The following is a 21793-nucleotide window of genomic DNA, read 5'->3' on the forward strand; positions in this document are numbered from 1 at the left end:
TTTTTCTTGACTCTGGACACCCAATATCTTGCATACTCATAATTCAGATTAATTCAGTTCAGCCTTAGCTTCAAACACAAGTGAAACTCAGAGTGCTGAAAAAGCAAATCCTTGAGTTTAGTGCTCATGTGGAGTGGTAAGCAATGAGTTAGTCTTATAAATATGACAGTGCTAAGCTGTTGATGGTTTTGTTTGTCATCAGAAGTACTATGTACAGATTTCTGACTTTTACAGAAAGCCATTTTCACAAAAGGACATAAATAGAACTTCTTGGACCTAACCCTAGCCCAGTTCTAATTGCATTGTAGAAGTTGAGTTTACAGATTAAAAATGGTAGGTTAAAGCTACATCAGCTAAAGCAGCCTCATTTTTGAAATACAGTCAAAGGAGGCAATTTTGGAGACAAATTTAATAGATTTGTTACCAGTAGAAGCTATTATAAAACTTTCACATGCAAGCACTACTTAATAAAGTCATCAAATAGAAAATCAGTCAGTTTGTTTTCCTTAAATCTTGTTCTCTTGAAGGGGTGTCCACATGTTTTTTTTTTTTTTTTTTTTTGCAGGTAACATCTGAAGCCAAGTGGTTGCAATAGATTTAATTTCAGTGAAGCAGAATTGAGAGGTTTTAATACAAACGCACGCCACACTTTTCAGATTTTTGGTGTTAAAAAAGGAGAAAACATAATATAAATGTTCTTCCACTCTACAATTATGCATTTTCTTATATTGGTGTGTCACATAAATTTCTTACAAATCTTTGTCATTTGTGTTTGTGACATGATTAAAAATAAATAAGTTCAGCAAATATTAATGAATAGTTTTGTGGGACATGTATGAGGGACCTTACGCAGAGCGATTGACTATTCGCTTTCTCCACAATGCTTTCCGCCCCGGTCTTTTTCGTGTCCCTTTTCCTCCACCTAACCAGCGGGATTCGGAGAGTCTATCCCTCTTCCTTTATTGGCAAGCTCATTGGACCAATCACAAGATTCGACACTGCGCAGTGTAGCCAATCGCCGTCGTCTGCTGTCCTACACCCGTCTAGCAAGTTCATATGCATTTATGTAATGTGTGCCATGGTCTGGACCCAGCAGTGTTGACAATAGGCTGAGAAGAAACAACCCTGAATCGACAACGAGCAACGGAAAACACGACAAATTCAGGGTGTTGTTTGAGACGTAGAGTTTAACCGGTAACTGGAATGTTATAGCGTTAATCTAATCGTTGCGTAGAGCCGTGTTTCATTCTTATTGGTAGTTTAAGGATTTTCCATTTGGATGGAAAACTGCTTGTGGGTTTGGCTGTTTTAGGCCGAGATTTTGCTGCTGGGAGAGGCTGTTTGCACCGAGCTGGAGGCAGCCGCACAGTTAGCCTGACAGTTATCCCGACACAAGACAAGTCTGTGCCACAGTCTTCACTGCAAGCTGTGGAGGATCAAGGCGAAGTACAACGACGGAAGAAGGTTCCAACCAGTCTTGCTCAGGTCGGGACTCGGGTCAGGACTCGGAACGGTGTGTGTGTCTTCCAGCCCGGTCACTCTGTCAGTGTGTGAGCTGTAGCTAACATTTGCATCATTAGCTCTGTCCCTGTATTTACATCCGGGATGATGGGTGATCGCCCAAGTCCGCCCAGGTAATGTTATCTCATCAACACACATTTAAATTCAGATTTGATATAGTTCCTGTTTTGAGCCTGTTCGTTGTGTTCCTTTAGCTGGCTGCTCACAAGGCTAGCTGCCGTTGCTCTCGTTTAAACTATAGCTACACGCTCAACTTAGGCTAGCTGGCGTGCTAAATGTGGCTAATGACCTGAGACAATGTTTTATTAAGCAAACAGAAGCCTTTTTATTAATATGTTACTCTGTCTGAATATGTAAAACATTTAAATGTGGCTCTACTCTGGTCCATGTTAAATCAGCTTACGGGCACTTATGTGATTCTCTGTGCAAGGTAATTTTTAAGCTAACGTTCCTAGCGAGCTAACACTTGGCTAATGTGCTGTCAAGTTTGCTCCTGCAGGCCCAATATGGCCAAACTGACGCCTGGCATCTAACGGCTTGATTTCTGACCCCATGTACAACACGAACTACTTTGCTGTTCCAGCTCATGATGGAAGATGTACATTCTTGCTGCTGTTTGGGTCGGTTTTACGTTACATTTTGGGCTTTCCCGTAAGGCTGATCTCGGGACAACGTTCTGTTCTCTGATAAGGTCCTCTCAAGCTGCACGTTCAAAGGTTCAAACATAATTTCTAGATGAGATCAAGACACCAGAGCAGCTAATGATAAGCTTGTCGGTAACATTTTCGAGAGGCATTTTTTTAAAATGTCTAAAACAATTTCATGTGAAAGAACAATGAATTAAAGTAATCTCTGTATCCTTTGAAGGATACAGAGATTTACTGATTAACAAGCTGAAAATTTTTTGGGAAACGTTCTGTTAATTTTACATTGAAATTTGTGAATAGTCATCAAGATTCACTGTTTTCGATTTTTGCACACATTGCCATAAACAATTGAATAAACCTTTGATAAAATAAAATGCCAGATAGCTGTCTATTACATGTCACATTGGACAGTTACAATGCTGTTAAAAAAGTATTTTCTCTCTGAGGGCTTTTATGCTTTTAGTTTCCATAAGCAAATCTTAATTAATAAACAGGATCCATGCAAACCTTGGCCTAAGTTAAAATGTAAAAGCTGTGGGACACCTGTGACTCAGCTGGAAGAGTAGTCAGGAACAAAATGTAGTGATCTTGATTCCAGTTTCTTCTGTCACTTATCAGTGTGCTCTTGGTCAAAACACGTGTTACTTGCTGAACTATGTATGCTGTATGATTCTGAGGCAGGCAGCAGAATTGTGAGTGTAAGAAAACAAAAGCAAGACATTGCTCCATTTGACTAGGAAAAAACAGAATGAGAGTTCAGTTTGTAATTTTCTAGTTGAATCATGAATTAGCTTATCAGATGTATACACTGCAAAACACTAAATCTTACTAAGTATTTTTGATTTGTTTTCTAGTGCACATATGTTGGTACACTTGAAATAAGAAAACTAACTTGTAAGTAACTTTTCAGAAAGCTGTAAGAGCTTATTTTAAGTTTAAAGAAAAACTTAATTGATGAAGTACTATTTCACTGGCAGATTATTTAATTTATAATAAGATATTTTCTTGGGATGCTCCAATTAGATATTTTGCTGCTGATTCCAATCACTGATCACTGCCAATCACTTGGATTGGTTATGTATTTATTTTTTTGCTTTAGGTATAAATGCTACTATGTGACCTGGTAAAATTAAAAAAATTATCTGGTAATAAATTCACCTAATTTAGACATAAAACATGCAATATACTTGCAGGACAATAAAGCAGCTTTTCATTCAAAAGGACAACTGGAAAACCTGCATTAAGTAAAACAGACTTTAACAGTAAGGTTCTTAGTACCCTAAATTATACACGAGTCAAATAAATCTCACAACACTGCTTATATCAAATAAAGTCGAGTAAAAAAGGAAATATTCATTCAAAGTCAAATGCAAGTTGCATCCAAATAAACAGTCCTGATTTACTGAATCAAAACTTCCTGATAGCTTGGCTAGCTGATTAATGCTGGTTCTGATTGTCTTTCTGAGTGAACGGAGTAATTCTGCAGAATGCCAGGAGGAGACAGAGAAGATTGATTATCTGTCTTATGTTAGAATATAGCAAAAGTTTTAATGCATATGTAAAACATTTTGTTTAATTTAATGCTGCAACTTTAAGCAGATGTTTGGTGTGAGAGTTGTCTGCCGGATGGAGCTCGAACGGAACTCCATCTGTGAAATATTTCTACCAGTAGCATGTAGTGGCGGATCAACAATGAGAGCAGAACCAGCGTCTTACACCACTAGCTCGTTGACTTTAATTATTCTTTTGGGTTATTTGTTTAGCTTTCTGACAGCCATGCTAATCCGGGTAAATGTTGGTATTTGTGCGCTGCTTTTCCTGCTGACTGACCGATCTGGATGTCTTCCTTCTGTTTTTTTTTCCTGCAGTGAGCCTCGGTATACCCATACTCTGTCCATTGTTTGTTTTTTAAATGTCATATTAGATTCAGTGTGTTGATGCATTTTGAAGTGCTTCAGCCCCGAGGTAATTTTCCGCCGCAACATGCAAACTTCCCCCATTCACTCTGAGAGCCTTGGCATTTGCTGCTGCGCTCTTGCAGAGTGTAAAGAAAAGGGGGGCTCAGCTGCACACGCAGACTACAAAGTGAGATACAGGCGATCGGTTTTGGTGATCAGCAACAAGAGACAGTGATTGGCGATCACCTATCATACACTTTTTCATGGAAATTGGCCGATTATGATTGGTGGCTGATTGATCGGCACACCTCTAATATTTTCCCAATAAGCAAAATAATCAGCCAGTGGAACTAGTACTTTTTCATCAATATTGAGTAATTTTTGACTTAAAACAAGCGCCAATATCAAAAAGTTACCTGTAAGCTAGCCTGGTAAAAAACAGCCGCTTCTACACATTGCTTCTTCCAGAGGGTCTGGACTCTAAGCTTCTGAGAAATGATTGGTTCCTGGAGGAGTGGACTGTGTTGAGGTTTTAAATCTTACCCAACTGCTTATGTTTGCCTGTGACATATGTTATTCGCTAGTTTGCCACTATGAAGCTTACCTGAAGTTGCCTACGCTGTAAACAACCATCCTCCACTCTGAAGAGCGAAGAGCCAATCCAAACGAGGCGGCTGTTGATGTTAATTGAGTAGCTGGAAGCGTATCTGGCCAACATAAACTGAATGGTTTTGTTCACTTCCTCCGCTGCCATTTCTAAAACTACTGGCAGTCTACTAATCTGAAACAGCACAGAAAACCAATGTAGACGTCTCCTTCTGTCCTCTGATTGCCCCATCAAAAATCAACTGTTGACAATCAAAGTTAAGGGGAGAAAGCCCAGGTTCTGTGCTGGTGGTGATAATTTTTTTTCTAGCAGAATTGTACATGAAGACAATGATCAGTCTACTTGTAATCTAGTTTTGTGTTATCCCAAGAGAACGTCTTCCAGGAGCTCACTAACTAATTCAGGGTGTAAAGCTCTGCAGATGTCACTACCTCCGCTAAGGTCGGAGGTCATGATTCAACAATAAGAAAGAAACTGGGCAACATGGCCTCTATGGGTTAGTTCCAAGTTCACATGAACCAAAAACACAGTTTTGATGGCCACCAAGACTTTGGGGAATGTTCAGTACATTAACAAGACAGTAGTCTTTTTTTTTTTTTAGGGTGTTCATCCTTCCTCAAACTCGGTGGTGTTTCCTGAAGCTCCATTCCTTAAAACAGTTACTGATTTAACAGGCATTAGTTCTGTTTTTGCTTCATTGCATCATAATCAATGTTATAATATTTAAATTAGGGCTGAAAATCTGTAATTGTGATACTGCTGCTGAAAATTGTTATTGATTACTTTTGGTCCCGATTGTTTGGTCCTTTCCTTTCTTTGGCATTGCTCTGAGCTTTACTATCTGAGGCACAGAAAAGAGAATTGGGTGTAGATATGAGGACAGTTAGTCAATGCAACTGGGCAGACATGTTATCAATATGCAATGTGGGAAGGCATGACTCTTTACAACCCACCAGATATGGCGTCCAAGTAATCCTTTTGCATCTGTGATTAATCCGCACACTTATGTAGTGATGACCAGTGTGACTTCATATGTTGTTCAGTAATAATTTGGTTCTGGTTTGTGTCTTGTCCCAGGTGGTCTGGGTTGGGTCTGAATAGGCCTGTCACAATAACACATTTTGCTGGATGATAAATAAACTCAGTAATTATTGTGATAATATAATGTGGGAACACATTTTCAAGTATTAAACTTTAAATTCTAATGAACATTTAACATTGGAACTGAAAGACATTTTAAATACCCAAAATAAACAAAAGAGGGCAAATAGAAAAGTGTCAACTGTCACCCAGTTCTTGGAAGAGAGTGAAAATGGAAACAATATTTCATGCAAATAGAAATTGAGAGTTTTAATTTAGTATTTGATAAATTGATTTATTGCGTATTGTGACAGGGCTGGTTGTGGTCTGGGTTAGGTCTGGTCTAGCTTGGATCTGGGTTAGATCTTGGTTAGGTCTGGTGTAGGTTGGATCTGGTCCGTCTCATGCGGTGGATCTGGCCTTTGAGAGTCTGTCTGAAAGCAGATGTTTAATTCTTGGGCGCTGCAGAAGCCTTTAACCTGACTCACAGTTAAGTTCGGATTTCCTGTCAAGACTGTAGCTTCTCAAATAATCTGATGTGAACTTTGACTCTTGAGATAGAAACCAGGCTGTCGGACTGTGGACCCTGCAGTGCACTATGTTGGCTGTTTTTCCTTTCCTGTTTCTTTTTATTTCCTCGCTGTGCCACCAAACTCCACACCCAACCCACCTACCAGTTGTTTTATTGGTCAGTATGTGTATAACATGTAATGGACACCATCATAATTGATATAGACCGTCTAAAGTGGGAACATCTTTTGCCCCTTACTGCTAGACTTCAAACTATAGAGGGTTGAGTTGTTTCTGAAGAGGGATTGCTAGTGGGCGTGGCCTCATCGCCCTTAAAATTTAAAGTTTAGTACATTTTTTTTCTGGGTATCACTTGGAAACAAAGTGGAGGAGCTGCACTGGTAAATCCATCCACACGTGTTTTTTTTTCTCAGTTGATTTACTATTTAATTCCATAGTAGCTAGGTACGGTGCAGTTTGAACTTTTCCACTATTTGATTTGATTCATTTGATTAATTACAGATGTCACAATCATTGCGTCAAGCATATTTACATTAACACTAGTACAAGTCTATGCATCCATACATGTACATAATCACATACACATAAACATTTACATACACACAGAATTAAACATATTAAAAAAAGTAAAAAGAACCTCTTGTAAATAAATTTATATATATATATCAGAATGCACAGAATGATAAAAATGAAAAGGATAAACCCAATGTGAACACATCTATCCATACATACATATTTACACACACACATGCACACAGTTCATTTCTCATTTAAAATATTAGTACAATCAAAATATTAAAACTGTAATGTCTGGTATATTGTGAAAATTAAAATCCCTAACGGTACTGGTTAACTTGTAATACACCTATAGTCAGACTAGGCATGTATGGACTGGTATGATGTCTTTTAGTATTAACTTTAAAATAAAAATAAAAAAAAAACTTTATGATGCCACTGGAAAATGAAAAGTAGTGATTTTTGAATGTGATGTTAGGACTCCCATAAAGAAGAGATTTTTGATTTCAGCGAGTTTTCATCTTGGTAGAACAAAGGTTAAATAAAAAAAATCACATTGATTATTGCCGTTATAATAATGTGGCTTGCCTGGCATTTGGTGGGGGAGGGTGAGCATGCTCCTACTTGCTTCAAACAGCTAGAGTAAACCAGAGCCATATATGATTCTAAATGGTTAAAAACAGCTCCTGAAAATGTTAGCAGTTTGAAACTTCTCCAGTTCTACACGTATTATGCTGTTGTAATACATGTAGAACGTATTACAACAGCCCCCCCCGCTCTACTCTGATTCTGTTTTAGAAATTGACTCATAGGCTAAAACCTGCAGTTTCAGCCTATGAGCAGAAGTGATGCGAAGACATACGAGGGAGACTGAATAAATGTTTTGTTTTGGTCATCCAAAATACCTTAGTTTGCTTGGATGGGTTTTGTCATCCAAGATATTCACTTTGACTTGTCAGGAGCCAGATTCTGTCTAACCTGTTACAGGGTGGCATGAGCACTGCATGTGTAGTTAAAAAAAAAAGTGCTTCTGGTTCTGCTCCTAGCTGCCTAACCCTGCCAAAGTCTGCTGCTTGGAGCACTATATGATATTGCATTCTTTAAAGATGCAATATATTTGGTTTATTTTTTTTCTTAGTTAAATCTGATCAGAATGAAGTGTTTTTACAATGTGGATGGATTTTTTTTTTCAGAAGTATCTTTTAAAATGTGAGATGTATACTATTTTTAGCTTTTCATTCAATTTAAAATATTACATTAAATGAGGAAACATTTATGTAACAGCCAGAACATTGTTATTGGTGTTTAAAAGCCTCTCCAAGTGTCATATAAAATATAATTAACAAGAAAAAGAGGAGCTTGCATGTGTTGCACAGGGAAGTTAAAAGGTCTTTCTGTTCAAAAGCAAGTGATTTAGATATAACGGAGCTCTATCAAACAGGCATTTTTTGTTTTCACATGCTGTAAACGTTTGAATGGAGAGGCTTGTAATTATAATCACAGGTCGACCTAAAGTGTGAGAAAATAAATCTAAAGAAAAATAAATCTAGAAAATCACATTGTATGACTAATAAATTAATTTGCATTTTACTTCTTAAGTATTTGATACTAACCAGTAGGACCTTGTAATTTTATCAATTCTACAATATTTATCAATATTTTTTTCTCAAAAAGTATCAATTTGTCATATGCAAGTATTGATACATTAAATCTTTGACTTTTATGCCAAATCCACGTAAATTAAATGACAGCTATGACACACCGTTGCACATAGGGCTGTAACAATACAATACTCTCACAATGTGATATATATTTTGCTCATAACACAATACATATCAGAATATTCAGCAAACGATACAGTTTGTTACATTTGATACATTTTTACAATTTTCTGAAAGATTTTAGAGGGACAATGATTTTGTCACTGTTCATAGATTTGGGTTGAATTAATTGAACTGGTGGTGGAATAAATGTTTTTGTTTATTTGTTATACATTTGCTTTGTTTAAATGTTAATTGTGTGGCTTTGTGTATTTGGAGAAAAGGAGCCTTTTTGTTTTATTCACTTATATTAGATGCTGTAATTTATTTCGTTAATTAATTGTAACTGGTTGTTTCATTACATGTAATTTTTAATGCACAACTTGCAACTTGTGCATTAAAACTGACATGGAGCAGTCACAAAATGTCAGCAAAATCACTCTGTCCCTATAAAATATTTCAGAAAATCTTAACTAAGAAATCATTACTGATATAAATTTGTTATAAAAGTATTACTGATTGCACTTTAAAAATTAGGTAACTTTATGTTATTAAAGGTAAAGTTTAAACAGTAATGATTTCTTGGTTAATGTCAAGTTGTCATAACAAAGACATTTTGAATAATGTCAACTTTGTATTAAAAGTGTCAATTTACCGAATGACACTTTATGACAACAGTCATAAATATTCATGAAGGCTTATTCATGTTCATGACAGGTGTTCTGTCATGTTTATGAAAGTGTCATGTCAGTCTTCTTCACCCCCCTTCAAATACAGTGTTACCGATTAGTTTATCACTACACCCCTACTAACCAGCTGTAATTCTGACCAACAAGTCAAGTCAAGAAGTCCTGCTCTCCTCTGAAAAGACACCTGTCCTCACACTTAAACAATTAGACCAAAGAGCTAAGGTTGCCACGGACAACACTGTAGACCTCCAGCTGGATGAGCTCCAGGTGAACAGCTTGGTGAGAAGGCAGAAGTTGTTGGTGCGACTATTAGAAAATGGAAGAAATTCCAAATGACTGCCAGTCTATATCATACATCATACTGGGTTCCATGCTTGATCTGGCCTCATAAAGAATCGGTGATCATGAAAGTTGAGTGATCAGCCCAGAATTACATGACACCTGAAGTAACCTTAGAAACTACAGTCTCAAAGGTTACCAAAGGAACACACTTCCAGTATTTGAAGGTCGTCCTGATAATGGCAGCACATGTTCAGGTCACAATGTGATTTTATTTATTTTTTTTGTGGATTTTTTCCTATTCTCTTACAGTAGAGGTGTAGCTATAATTACAGACCTCTGGAACCCTGGCAGATTGGTGTATCAAAACCTCATTCCATTCAGTATAACGTTGGAGGAAAAACTAATAAATGGCAAAATGCACTGGACTGGAGCTTCTGATAAGTTAGGTCAGCTGAGAGGAAGGGAACTGAGCTTTCTGCACCGGACATTCCTGAGTTGTTCGATTTGAATCCTAAATAAAGTCTCCTCCTGTGTCGTTGTCCTTGTACAGTTTCAGTTCAGTTTATTTCTATAAAATAAATTATAGTTCACAACAAATGTCATCTCCAAGCACGTTACAAAAAACAATTTAAATTTAATCATACATACATTCCAATTGATCCTCATTATCAAGCAGTACTGCTTAATTAATTATTCAAAGTAAATTAAAAAGTTTCCATCTAAGGAAACTCAGCGATTTGCATTTAGTCTTTGACTTTCTTGCAGTGCGTACTGCTGGCATTGAGTTGTTGACTTTACAGCAGTCTTTCACACGGTGTATGCATGTAGCGACAGTGGAGATGAAAAACTCCCCTTCAACAGGAAGAAACCTCCAGTAGAACCAGAACATGGCTCTGCTGCCAAGTTCTGTATTAAAGTTTTAATTGTAGTCTTAAAAGTATTCAGGGTGTCTGTGTCCATAAACTGGGAACTAGTTCCACAGGAGAACTTTGGGGTCCTCTGGACTTGATAAAGCGCTGTACAAGTACAGGGAATCTACCCACTTACTGTGCTAAATATGTTTTAAGACTTTTGAGTTATCTGTGTCATAATAAATTCCAAATAATGATGACTAAAAGCCCATAAGACCTTGTTCGGGATTGTTAGCTTTACTATTTTCTCTAGTTTGCTCACTGAAAGCATCAATAAATTGAAAAATATGATTAAATGCTGTGTGAATATTACACTTCATGTGACTAGTATCCTAAAGAGATGCATCATGAATGGGCATATATTTGTTTGTGAGGCCATGACAGCTGTATCATGTAGTCACAGACATAATTGCCTAATAAAGATGTAATACATAGTTGTCACTTATCATTATCACAATAGTAGTACAAAAAATCTTCAAGTCTATATTCTCCACTTATAGTGTACTGTCAGCCAAATCATTCCACCATGTTTGATGTATTTTCATGTGCTCAGCCAGTGATGCTTAGTTGCATTTTCTTCTTGCATTTGCCAGTCAGTTTTAGTTTTCCAATGACGTGAGGACAGAAAGACCATATTGGCTGCTGTGCCCTTTGTGATGAGATCTTAGTATAGGAAGAGCTGTGCAAAGTGCAACTGAAGTGCCAGTTAAATTTTATAGCATTCAAAGAAAGTTTATGAAGCACCATAACTATGGTTTCTGTAAGTTACGGTTACACTTGATTAACTGTAAATTATTAACTGTAAATTATTAAAAATTTAAATCTTGAGCTTTGGTTTTGAACTCTCTTGATCTAGTTCACCCATATTGAAGCAGCATAAGGCAACACAAGGCATTCATTTTATGAAATTTAATGTGGTACTGGCCTATTTCTTAATATAATGTTTTGGTGTTGGAGACTAACTGGTCATTAGTCTTGGAAGTGGAGTTTATTTGATTGTCTTCTCTTCATATCGCATATTTCCTTGGAGTTTGCAGCACCTTCAGTGACACTTTGACAACAGTCAATCACTTACTGTAAAGGTCATTGGGTTTTTACGTCCTAGTCAGGCTATATTTGTAATTTGCTACGAACATTTTCCAACCTATTTTGAACACATTAGATTTACTTTACATTTGAACAAAACACAAGATTTTCTAGAATAAAAAATCTGCAGCTTTAGGACTTCTGACAACACATCACATTTCAGTCACACCATTTAACCTTTTTTTTGCACATTCTTCCAGCTTAGTGAGTCTTGTCAACATCCATTTTTAAGCCATGTTCAGTGTGTGTGCTCTTGATAAAGTTCATGTCAGGAAAGGCGTATTCACTGAGAATTCTTTTACCAAAACAGCAACCAATGATCGCCGTCACACAGCTCATCAATCAGCCAAAGAACATAAATGGATGAAATGCACTCACTCTATAGGGTGATGAACTCCTTTATATGTGACAGCTGCTGCTCCTCTACACTAAAGGACTCGGCTGGGCTCCACCTTAGAGGTTTTCCTTGTCTTAGTGCCCTTTTACTTATTTTTATTTTTCATGAATGTTGTTGGGGGAAGGAGTCGGTCTATCAATTAACTCCATCGCACAGCAGATATTGCCAGATTCAATCTTTTCACATTCCCATATTCCTCTGGAGAAAAGCTTTGGGCCCTGGTATCAAACTGACTTTTCATTGTATTTCTTTGTATTAAAGCTGGCATATAGCTGTAGTTTAACAGATTTTAAATGTTTGCCTTGTCTACTTATGGCAAGGTGTAGCGATGCGTTGGAAAAGTAACTTCCTGTCAGTGGACGTAAAGATGAAATGTGAATGAAAACTATGAATGAGAATATAATAGGAATACTTTTTTTAACGTTTTGTTGGCTCTAGTGGCCTTTATTTGAAAGTAGTTCAACAGGAAAGTGGGTAATGAGAGAGAGGGAAGAAATGCAGTAAATGTCGCCGGGCTGGGAATCGAGCCTGCTACCACCACCACGAGGACTAAGGCCTCAATACGTGGGTCGTGCTTTGCCCCATGCGCCACCACAGCACCCCATAATAGGAACACTCTTTATTGTCCTGCAAAGGGAAAATTCAGGTGCAACAACAAATATGTAACCTCCCACCTCGATGTCTCTCCTAGCAGGGCTATGTCCTCGGCACCCACCTCATCTCCGTCGGTGGACAAAGTGGACGGATTTTCTCGGAAGTCTGTAAGGAAGGCCAAGCAGAAGCGATCACAGAGTTCGTCCCAGTTCCGCTCTCAAGGCAAACCCATCGAGCTCACGCCTTTGCCACTGCTCAAAGGTGAGAATGACCATGTGTTAAGCTGAAAACAGGATATTAATTGCAGCCAATTCTTTATCTAGAACTAGCTATTAAAACCAAGTTCTTCTGTTTAGAATTGCTTGCAAAAATAGCTCTGAGAAGGCCTGAAGTAAATGGCTTTCTATGTCTTCTCAGATATAGTCTGATTGAAGTCACCAGTGACCTCACTGAGCATCATTACACATGCTTATTGAAAGTCATTTAGGGGCTAACTCACACATGGACTGTAAAAACTGTCCACTGGTAATCTTTCCAGAAGGAAAATCTTTTCTGTTTCTATTATAGTCCCAAACCTCCAGCAGTGTCTCCAATCTTTCTCTAACGTGTGTTGTGCCACTGCAATAACTGACATAATGTGATTGTTGGGAGTCAGAAATCTGGAAACCAAAATGTTGTACCAATTTCATGTGGTGTCATCAAAATTGTTGGGAATCAGAATTCGCCTTGATATTTGGCTTTTGTAATTATTAATAATTGTAACCGATTCTTAATTATTAAATCATTAATAAAATGAAATATTGATGAAATAGGGGCACCAGCCTGTATCTCTGGAGTCATATGCCAAACTTAGTTTCTGATGAAGCAATAAATTTAGACCACTGGCAGAAGAAACTCTTCATACAACAAGGAATTGTCACTGACACACTTATTTCTAATTAAGTCTGAGAACAAAACAGCACAACTTTATAAATGAATTATTCTGTTAATATCCTCTTTCCTGAACTACTGGCAAGCAATTTAGCTACTCACAAAGAAACAAAAAGGGATAAACTAATTAAATAAGAAAACATAGAGAAACCAAATCTGATTTACAGAATTTTAAAGGCATTACAACAGTTTCGTAGAACAGAGTAGCCTCACACTTTAGGGAGGGAGTATCAAGACCAAAGAAAAAGGTGAGGTCGTCAGGTCACTGTCCAGTCTCAGACCTGCCCACCACGTTCAGACAATAGGTCATAAAATTTGACTCACTTTGAGCTGATTGTTAGTAAGGTCAAAGTAGAGGTGGGCGATATCAACAACCCTTACTTTGATATCACAATAAATTTTTAAATAAGTCAGTGAAGATATCATAAATGATATTACACATTTTTTTCTTTTGTTTTGTGGAGGGGCATTTATATTTTATTTTTTTAACTTTCCTTTATGAAGTCACTACATTTAAAAATTTCTATACAAAATCACACAATATTTAATGAGTCAATCAAAATGCAGAATATATAAATGAAAATGTAAGCGAACAAAAACCAACCCTTTCTTTTGAAGGGGGAATTTTGGCAATGATGCCACCACCAGCACAAGGAATGCTTAGGAATTAATTCTAATCAGTTTGTGAATTTAAAAATGGAATCCAATGTGCTGTGTATGGAAAACGTTGTGACCGCTGCCCAGTAAGAAGTGGTGTGAAATGAACAAAGCTTGATCACAGTAGGATAGCGATAGAAAATGTCAAAATAGTCAAGCAGGATTCTGAGTCCTCACTACTCATCAGCACATTGCTTCTGATGCGCCACATAATCTGACTGTGCTTTGGGCTTGAGGCAATGTAATTACAATGATAAATCCAATGAGGAGCTGTGGATTGCAGTCAATAAACAGTTTAATAAGGGGCAAAGTGCTCATTTCCCAGCAGCAGAGTTGGCGTTTTCCATTCTACCTTTTATTTACTTTGAGTTATCATAAGCTGACCAGCTAACTGTTTATGGTCTGCCCTGTGTTCTCTTCTCTGTTCATATCTGTTACGACAGTTGTTAGTTGAGCATACCTTTAGCAAAGAGATGAATTGTAGAACTGATTTACTAATCTTATGGATGATTGATTGGATAAATAGGTAGGTCATTGAATGTGACTACTTGCATCATATGTGGCTATTTGTTAAGAGGATGTGAGTGAAACGTAAAACAAATCTTCAAATTATAACACCTTTCAAAAGTATTCAGTCTGAAGACATGCCCTTTATTCCACAAGGAGTGTAAATATTGTAACTAATACAAATTTCTTCAGATTGGTTGATCCTGATGCTGTAGGCCAGACCTCCTGTAGAGGTCAGTATTACAGTGAGTCTGAAGAAGCCTCCAACTGAAGAAACTCTGATGCAGCTGATGCTGAGTTTTGTCGTTAGTGTTCTTTATATTATGAAACATTAAATAAAGAACAACGATCTCCAGAGGTTCTAGACCAAAACCAGTCTTTTTATCAAGTAGTTTAGGAGAGGGTCTGCGGGGGAAGGATAGGAGGATGCTGAGTTTGTTCCTGAACTGAACCTGTTGATCTCCCATCCGGAGATTAATGGCACATGTAGCAATGTGTATGCAGCCTGTTGCAGTTACTTCTGCTTGTCTTTTGTCTTTTTTCTTTTTACTTTTTATTTTTGCGACTTTTTAATTTTTTCTACATAATTTAATTTTTCGATGTTACAAGAAGCTCGTTTTTCAACTATCTTTTTTTTTTCTTCTCTGTTGAGATGCTTTTTATTTTTTTTTTTTTGCGGTGCTGGTCACAACAACTTGGCTGCATTGCTTACAGCAGGGATCAGCTGATTGGATGGAGCTGGCCGGCCACAGAATTCCCCTTGGAGATCTGGAAAACACCTTGAGGTTGCAGAGAAGGAAACAGAGGAGAGCGATAAGAAATAAACAACAAAGGTTTATGGAGAAGAGGAGATACAAGCCATTTCTCCGCTTCTTAACCATGGGCAACGTAAGATCAATGGTTGACAAAATGGAGGAATTAACAGTACTGGTCAGGAGACTGAATGAGTACTGGTGTTTTTATGGAGACTTTCCTGATGCCAATGTCTCCATCGAGGGCTACCAGACTGTTCTGGGCCAACAGGGATTACACCAGGAGCGGACAGCTCAAAGAAGGTGGCTTGCTGTTATAGTAAATGACCAAAAGGAGAAGCGTGGACTTAACTTTACCATAAAATAAACCAAAGTTTGCTGCTCCAAAATAAATGTTTTACCCCATGCAGTGTGCTGTCAAAATATTGCCAAGATGATCTAAGATCTCTCCGCACTCATCACCTGAGAAACGGCTTTGCTCAGTACAAAGTTCTCAAAAATGTGAGCTCTATTTAAGTGACTAAAACCCTCTGCTCATCTTATAAAATGAGGGTTTACATCTTCCATCTTCTAAAGGGTCCAGCATTGTTAGACTGAAGTCCCACTGCCGATGTGCGGTCACGTGGTTTTCAGATGTTCGTTTTCGCACAGACCTTTCACAGCCCACAAGACTGAGCAAACCAATCTCCCCCTCCCACTGCAATAATGTCATGATGTTCTTTGTGTGATGTACAACAGAATTAGTAACCGTGGCAGAGAGGAACAACTACTATGAGTTCTCAAGTTCGTCGTCGGAGGAGGAAATCATGATTGTCAGGCTGAAAAATCTCATTTTGTTTTCCCCTCATCATTAAAAGAAAAGGAAAAAAGGGGAGGCTTTGTTGAGCAGTTTTCCCACTTCATTGGACCAGAACTGAGCAGAAGGAGTTACAGCCTCATGGCCTCTGACAACTGCTCCTCAGAGTCTGCTCTCTGACTGAAAAACATGTTTTGTCCTACTTTACGCAGATAGTCAGAACAGCAGGTCATGGAAGCTCAGTAGTGCTGCTTTCCACATAAATACACATGTCTTTTGTCACAATTCCATGTGAACACAATAGGTTCACATGGAACCTGGGATGAAAAGTTCACCTGTGGTATTGTGACAAGAAGGGCCTGAGAAGAAAATGACACGATTTTCATTACGCAGCTGCAGCGTTGAGAACAGATCTTGGCAGTTCGGCTCAACCAGACAGAGCCGTTAAGGCCACACCTTCTCTGTTGTGTTGTCAGGATTTCCCCATAGATTTAGTGTCTACACTCTGGCGCCCATGTTTGAGAGCAGATCTGTCTCCAAATTCACTGTGCAACAAGCTTTAAAAAAAATGAGGAGCTAAAATAGGTGCACAATGCTGCCCAGCCTAGCTTCTCTCTGGGGCTCCTCTCCAGCTCTGTGTGGCCAATGAAGACCACCGACATGCTGCCGTCTTCCCCACCATGCCCGTCCTCCCTTCAAGAGAAACCCGATCCATGTGGTGTCTCTTTACATTTTTCCAACTCCACTCGCCACAAACAAGTCATCAGAGGAGACTGGATTATTTAAGCCTCTTGTCCATATTTTGCACAAATTAATTCCCACAGTCACATTCATGACTGCCTGTTTCAGCTGTTGGTTCCTACTTGAGGAAGGAAATCTGATTAAGTGAGTTACAGTTTGCATTGAAGGAGTCTTGTGAACACGTAGCTGCCAGCATAGCATGGTGTGTTAAAGTTAGCCTCTGCTGTCAGGAGCTGTCTTCTACCAGACAACCCTGTCCGTCTCTTATGTGTGCAAAGGTGAACTTGAAAAGGACTAATGGAAAACAGCTGCTTTTTATAAGCATTTAGAAGTAAAGAGCTGGCTTCAGTCTGAGTAGTGCATTTGATCATCATTCCTGTTTGGGAAGGTTTGGAGCAAAGTATGTGGAACAAGACGGTCATCTTCATCTTGTAAGCAACTAAACGTTAACTAAAGTTTTGTGTAGTTATAACCCAGATATGTTAATTCATTGCTTCTTTAATCGTTGTTACAGTAAGAATGTTTAAGTTCCTGAAACAGCCTTGTTGCTTCTTCAACCACTTAAAATCAAAGCTTTCCTCCTACAGTAACCTCTACCAGCTTATTCATCAAAGTGTAACTTTAACTAAAATTTGACTCAAAGGATTTAAAGATAAACCCTGCTGTCTGAGATTCTGTTGGGTAACTTAAACGTCTGAGTCAGACGCCAGAGTTGACAGACCTTGCTAAAGTTATTTGGCAAGTTGAACATGAAAAAGTTACCTTGAGTTGTTTATGTATTGGCTTTGGTCCGTAGTAAAAACTCTTAAAGGGATCTTAAAATTTTGCACAAATTACCACCTTTGCGTATTTCTCACTTGTCAAAGATGTAATCACAAGTCTATTTTTGAGACATTTGCTTAGAAATGATCTTCCCAAAATAAATTCAACATATCTAAGCAGCTGCAAGTTTTGCTTGAATGATTTGAGTCTAATAAAGGTCCCTCTCACACACAGGTTACCCCAGAGGAGTAACACTCAGTACGTTTGTTACGAGGTCAGAGTAAACTACACACAATGGAAAATGAAAGCTAATCTTTCGGCTCAAAATTTAGTTGCACATTAAATAAAACTTTTTTTTGAAATAACATAACAACCCAAAACTTGTACTTCAAAGTGTACAAACTGCCCATTAACTGTCGCAATATGAAGCTGAAAAAAGTCCCTTTCACATGAGTTCCACAAACACTGAACCACCAACTCTCCGTTATGGATCACTTTGTCCTTCCAGTCTACACAATTCCCAGATCATTCCCACAACTTTGATGTTGTAGCTCGTAGACCTGGGATTGTGGAATAAAAGGGATGAGATTTAAAATTAGCAAACCTTTATTAGAATAGGATAGAAATGTCCTTTATTGTTCTGGTAAGGACAAACTCTGGTGTAACAGCAGCAACAGATATAGAAAGTTCACATATAAAGTTCTTGGTATTAAAAACGATATATTAGAAAATGGACTGATTATAATAATATAATGTACAAGACTATAATAGAAAATACTGTTCAATTAAAACCAAGGTTTTAGGTGGACCAGAGTTCACTTTTTTTGTTCTGCATCAGAGTTCGATTGTACATTCAGACCTCCTCCAACAAAAACCAGACTTTTGAGTCAAGTAAATTAGAGTTTAATTACAACGGACTGGACCAGGTTAGTGGGAATGATGAACTCTGCCCTGGTGTGTTTAGGCCTGTCACGATAACAAATTTTGCTGAGCGATTAATTGTCGAAAAAATTATTGCAATAAACAATATTGTTTCAAGAGCTTTTGACACTCATTTAATGGAAATGACTAATGCATGCAATTTCCTGCCATAGATAGATACACTTTATTTTCAAAAGAACACATAACACTGGAACTAATAAACTAAATAAACAAAACGACCAAAAACAAAAATAAAATGGATTCTCAGTCTCCATTAACAAAAAACGTACTTGAATAAAAAATAAACAAAAAGCCAAAGTGGAAATAAATACTGCATTCAACCAAACGAGTTGAATTAGGTGGTACATCCTACCACCTAATGCAATAGTTCACACTACACGATGTTTTGCCCCCATTTTCTCCTTACGACAATTTTAGATCGTTGGCCGTTCTGATTGTCGATGGTGATTTCGTAACCGATCATCCTGTAGTGGGTGGTATGTTACGGTAGGTCGTTGTGGCCGCTCCGATCTAAATTGGGGGTTTTCCCGACTGGGAGCTTAACGCTGCCTGTTGAATGAGACAGGTAGCCAATCAGTATGCGCGGATTCTCCTCCGTGCTTTCTGAGGGGAAATAATGAGGGGCCGTCAACTCGTGTAGTGTGAGCTGGACATTACACAAAGGAAATGAGAAAGGGAGGGTCAGTGGAGAACACCGGAGCTGAGCCTTTTTTCATTCAGTGTCACCAACAGAAAGGGGGGAAAAAAAGGCAGGAAGAGACAATAAAGCCAATAATTAAAATGAGGTCGATGGGTTTAATTTATTGTGCGATTAATTGATTTATCATTCATCGCGACAGGCCTAGGTGTGTTGTTCAGGAATCCTGTAGGTTAGCTACAGTAAGCTGAAGAGGATCACTGGGAAAATGTCAGGATGGATGAAAAACTCAGGTAGCTTTAGTCATCCACAATGGTCATCCACACCCCCACTATTCTTTATTATTGGAACATTAGTGTTCTATCTAGCAATGATAAATATAAATGGGTGTATCAGATTGGCAATCAAAGGGATGTGCAATTAAGATGGGTCCCAATTTAAAATGTACATAATTTGCATTTGTATCGATTGAACATCGAAAAATAAAATCGCGTACTATTATAGACATTAGCAAGTTCCGTGTTCCAATACTCCCCCTCACTGTGCAGAAACATTTTTTTAAATACAAGTAAATTTGCAATATTGTAAGGAAATGTGACTTTATCTGCTTGTACACTTCATCCTCTGTTTCTTTAGTTTTGTCTCACTGTTGCTTTTTGTGTTTTGTTTGTGCTTGCAGACGTTCCAGTAGCAGAGCAGCCGGAACTGTTCTTAAAGAAGCTCCAACAGTGTTGTACTGTCTTTGACTTCATGGACACGCTGTCGGACCTGAAGATGAAAGAGTATAAGCGTTCAACGCTCAACGAGTTGGTGGATTATGTGACTATCAGCCGTGGCTACCTGACAGAGCAGGCCTATCCAGAAGTTGTCAAAATGGTAAGCAGGTCAATCACACACTTCTGCTTAGTTCTGGGTCACCTAAAAGCACGCATGCCTTTGAGTTTCACATTTTTCCTACAACTCTTATTGTTCCTTTCAGTATCAGATTTCCTATAAAGTAGTGGCTGGATAAAAAGCACTGCTTCAACGACGCCACCCTGGCATGCAGGGTTTCTTTTTTTCTGTGGTGAACTGATTAAAGGAAAATTTAAAGCTTCTAAAGCAATTAAATGTTTAAATGATGGTCAAAATATAGAAATTTTAACTCCTATTTTGGGTTCATATATGTTCATATCCAGGGGATTCAATGCTGAGATCCAATATGGGTAATATCAAATCGCCCATTAATGTTTGAATAGCCCATTGTATCATAAATACCCACAGCATTATAGGCAAAGAACAATTAGGCCGATAGTGCATACATGAGCCAGTAGAATAATGATAAATGGGGGTGTTTTCATTGTCTATGTAAAGTAGTAGATTAGCAGGCTAAGCGGTCATAATAATAAAGTCGGAAAAGCAAAAAAGAGCATTTTTTTACTCTAATTTCTACCATTCCTTAAAAAAGAAAAGAAAGAGGGAGTTTATTAAGAAAAAAAGGTTTAGTGCATCCTAGTATAAGATTGTGAGACTGCTGTTTGAGTGACATTCATTAAGAAGATAAAGATCTGCTGTCAGATCTGCTGGTTATTTTTTATTTCCGTTATGTCAGACATGAGAAGGTGAGTTTTCTTCTTCGGCTCCTCTAACTAAATTTTCTCCGACGCGAACTGCAATATAGCGCAGTCACAAACTCCAGCTGGCTTTTGTATGAACAAAAATTATGACAAAGTGACTGTGCAATTATTTGTCTACTTTGAAAGCATAATTGATCTGCTTTGGGCCAAATATAGATGAGGATTTGTGGCGGACCCGTAAATGGACCTAATGTGAAGATTTTTTAAATTATTTTTTTTAAATGAGTGAATAATATGTTTTATGGTTGTTGCCATAAAACCATGCAGTTGAAGTCTTTGTATTGATACCACACTGAAGCCAGATACATTTTATTCTAAAAGACGGAGGTACTTTTCATCCCATATCTGAAAACAGATTTTCTTTCCATAAAATTGCAGCCATTAAACCTAGATCAGTGGTTCTTAACCTTTTTTGAGGTACCAAACCCACCAGTTTCATATACGCATTCACTGAACCCTTCTGTAGTGATAAATAAAATATGATTTTTTTCCCCCCCAAATTCAAGACATGGGGGTGACCCAACTAGACTTTAGTTGGGTCACCCCATGATCACGAAGTCTTCCTAAAAGGTAGAGTCTCTGAGAACAGTTCTTCAAAATATAGTCAGTGTTTTCAGCAAAGTTGAGCTGACTGTCCAGGAACAACTCAAGGTATTTAAAATTTGCCACAGTTTCAACAGGTTGGCCATCGAGAGAAACTGGAACCACTTTAAGGTCTTGTTTAGATCATTTAATTAGCTCTACATTCTTAAGAGAATGAAAAATTGATAATAAAAAAGACTTTGCGGTATTCTGATTTAGTAATGTAATTATATTAATTGTGTTACCTCCCCCACGCCACTAGAGGCAGTAGCAGGCCCGAAAAGATGCAACTATGGAGCAGATTTAGAAGTACACCGAAAGCTACAGAATTTGGTAAAAACTTTGAGCTTTG

General features: G+C 38.0%; 1 protein-coding gene across 4 annotated transcripts in view; it reads left to right on the forward strand.

Moving 5' to 3' along the window:
* Positions 1-1052: 1052 nt before the first annotated feature.
* LOC106939205 (serine/threonine-protein phosphatase 2A 56 kDa regulatory subunit epsilon isoform) overlaps positions 1053-21793 on the forward strand; it is a 28061-nt gene continuing 7320 nt past the window's right edge. The window contains exons 1-3 of one of the 4 annotated variants that reach the window (XM_015021524.1): positions 1053-1513; positions 12617-12780; positions 19923-20119. In XM_015021524.1, coding sequence (XP_014877010.1) covers positions 12624-12780; positions 19923-20119 — 354 coding nt within the window. In that variant the 5' untranslated portion in view covers positions 1053-1513; positions 12617-12623. Of the gene's footprint in view, positions 1635-12616; positions 12781-19922; positions 20120-21793 lie in introns of all 4 variants that reach the window. The other 3 variants (XM_015021521.1, XM_015021522.1, XM_015021523.1) reach the window with 3 other exon arrangements.

This window comes from Poecilia latipinna, unplaced genomic scaffold (genome assembly GCF_001443285.1).
Source record: "Poecilia latipinna isolate Pla-1442-1.1 unplaced genomic scaffold, P_latipinna-1.0 Scaffold2800, whole genome shotgun sequence".
NCBI lineage: Eukaryota > Metazoa > Chordata > Actinopteri > Cyprinodontiformes > Poeciliidae > Poecilia > Poecilia latipinna.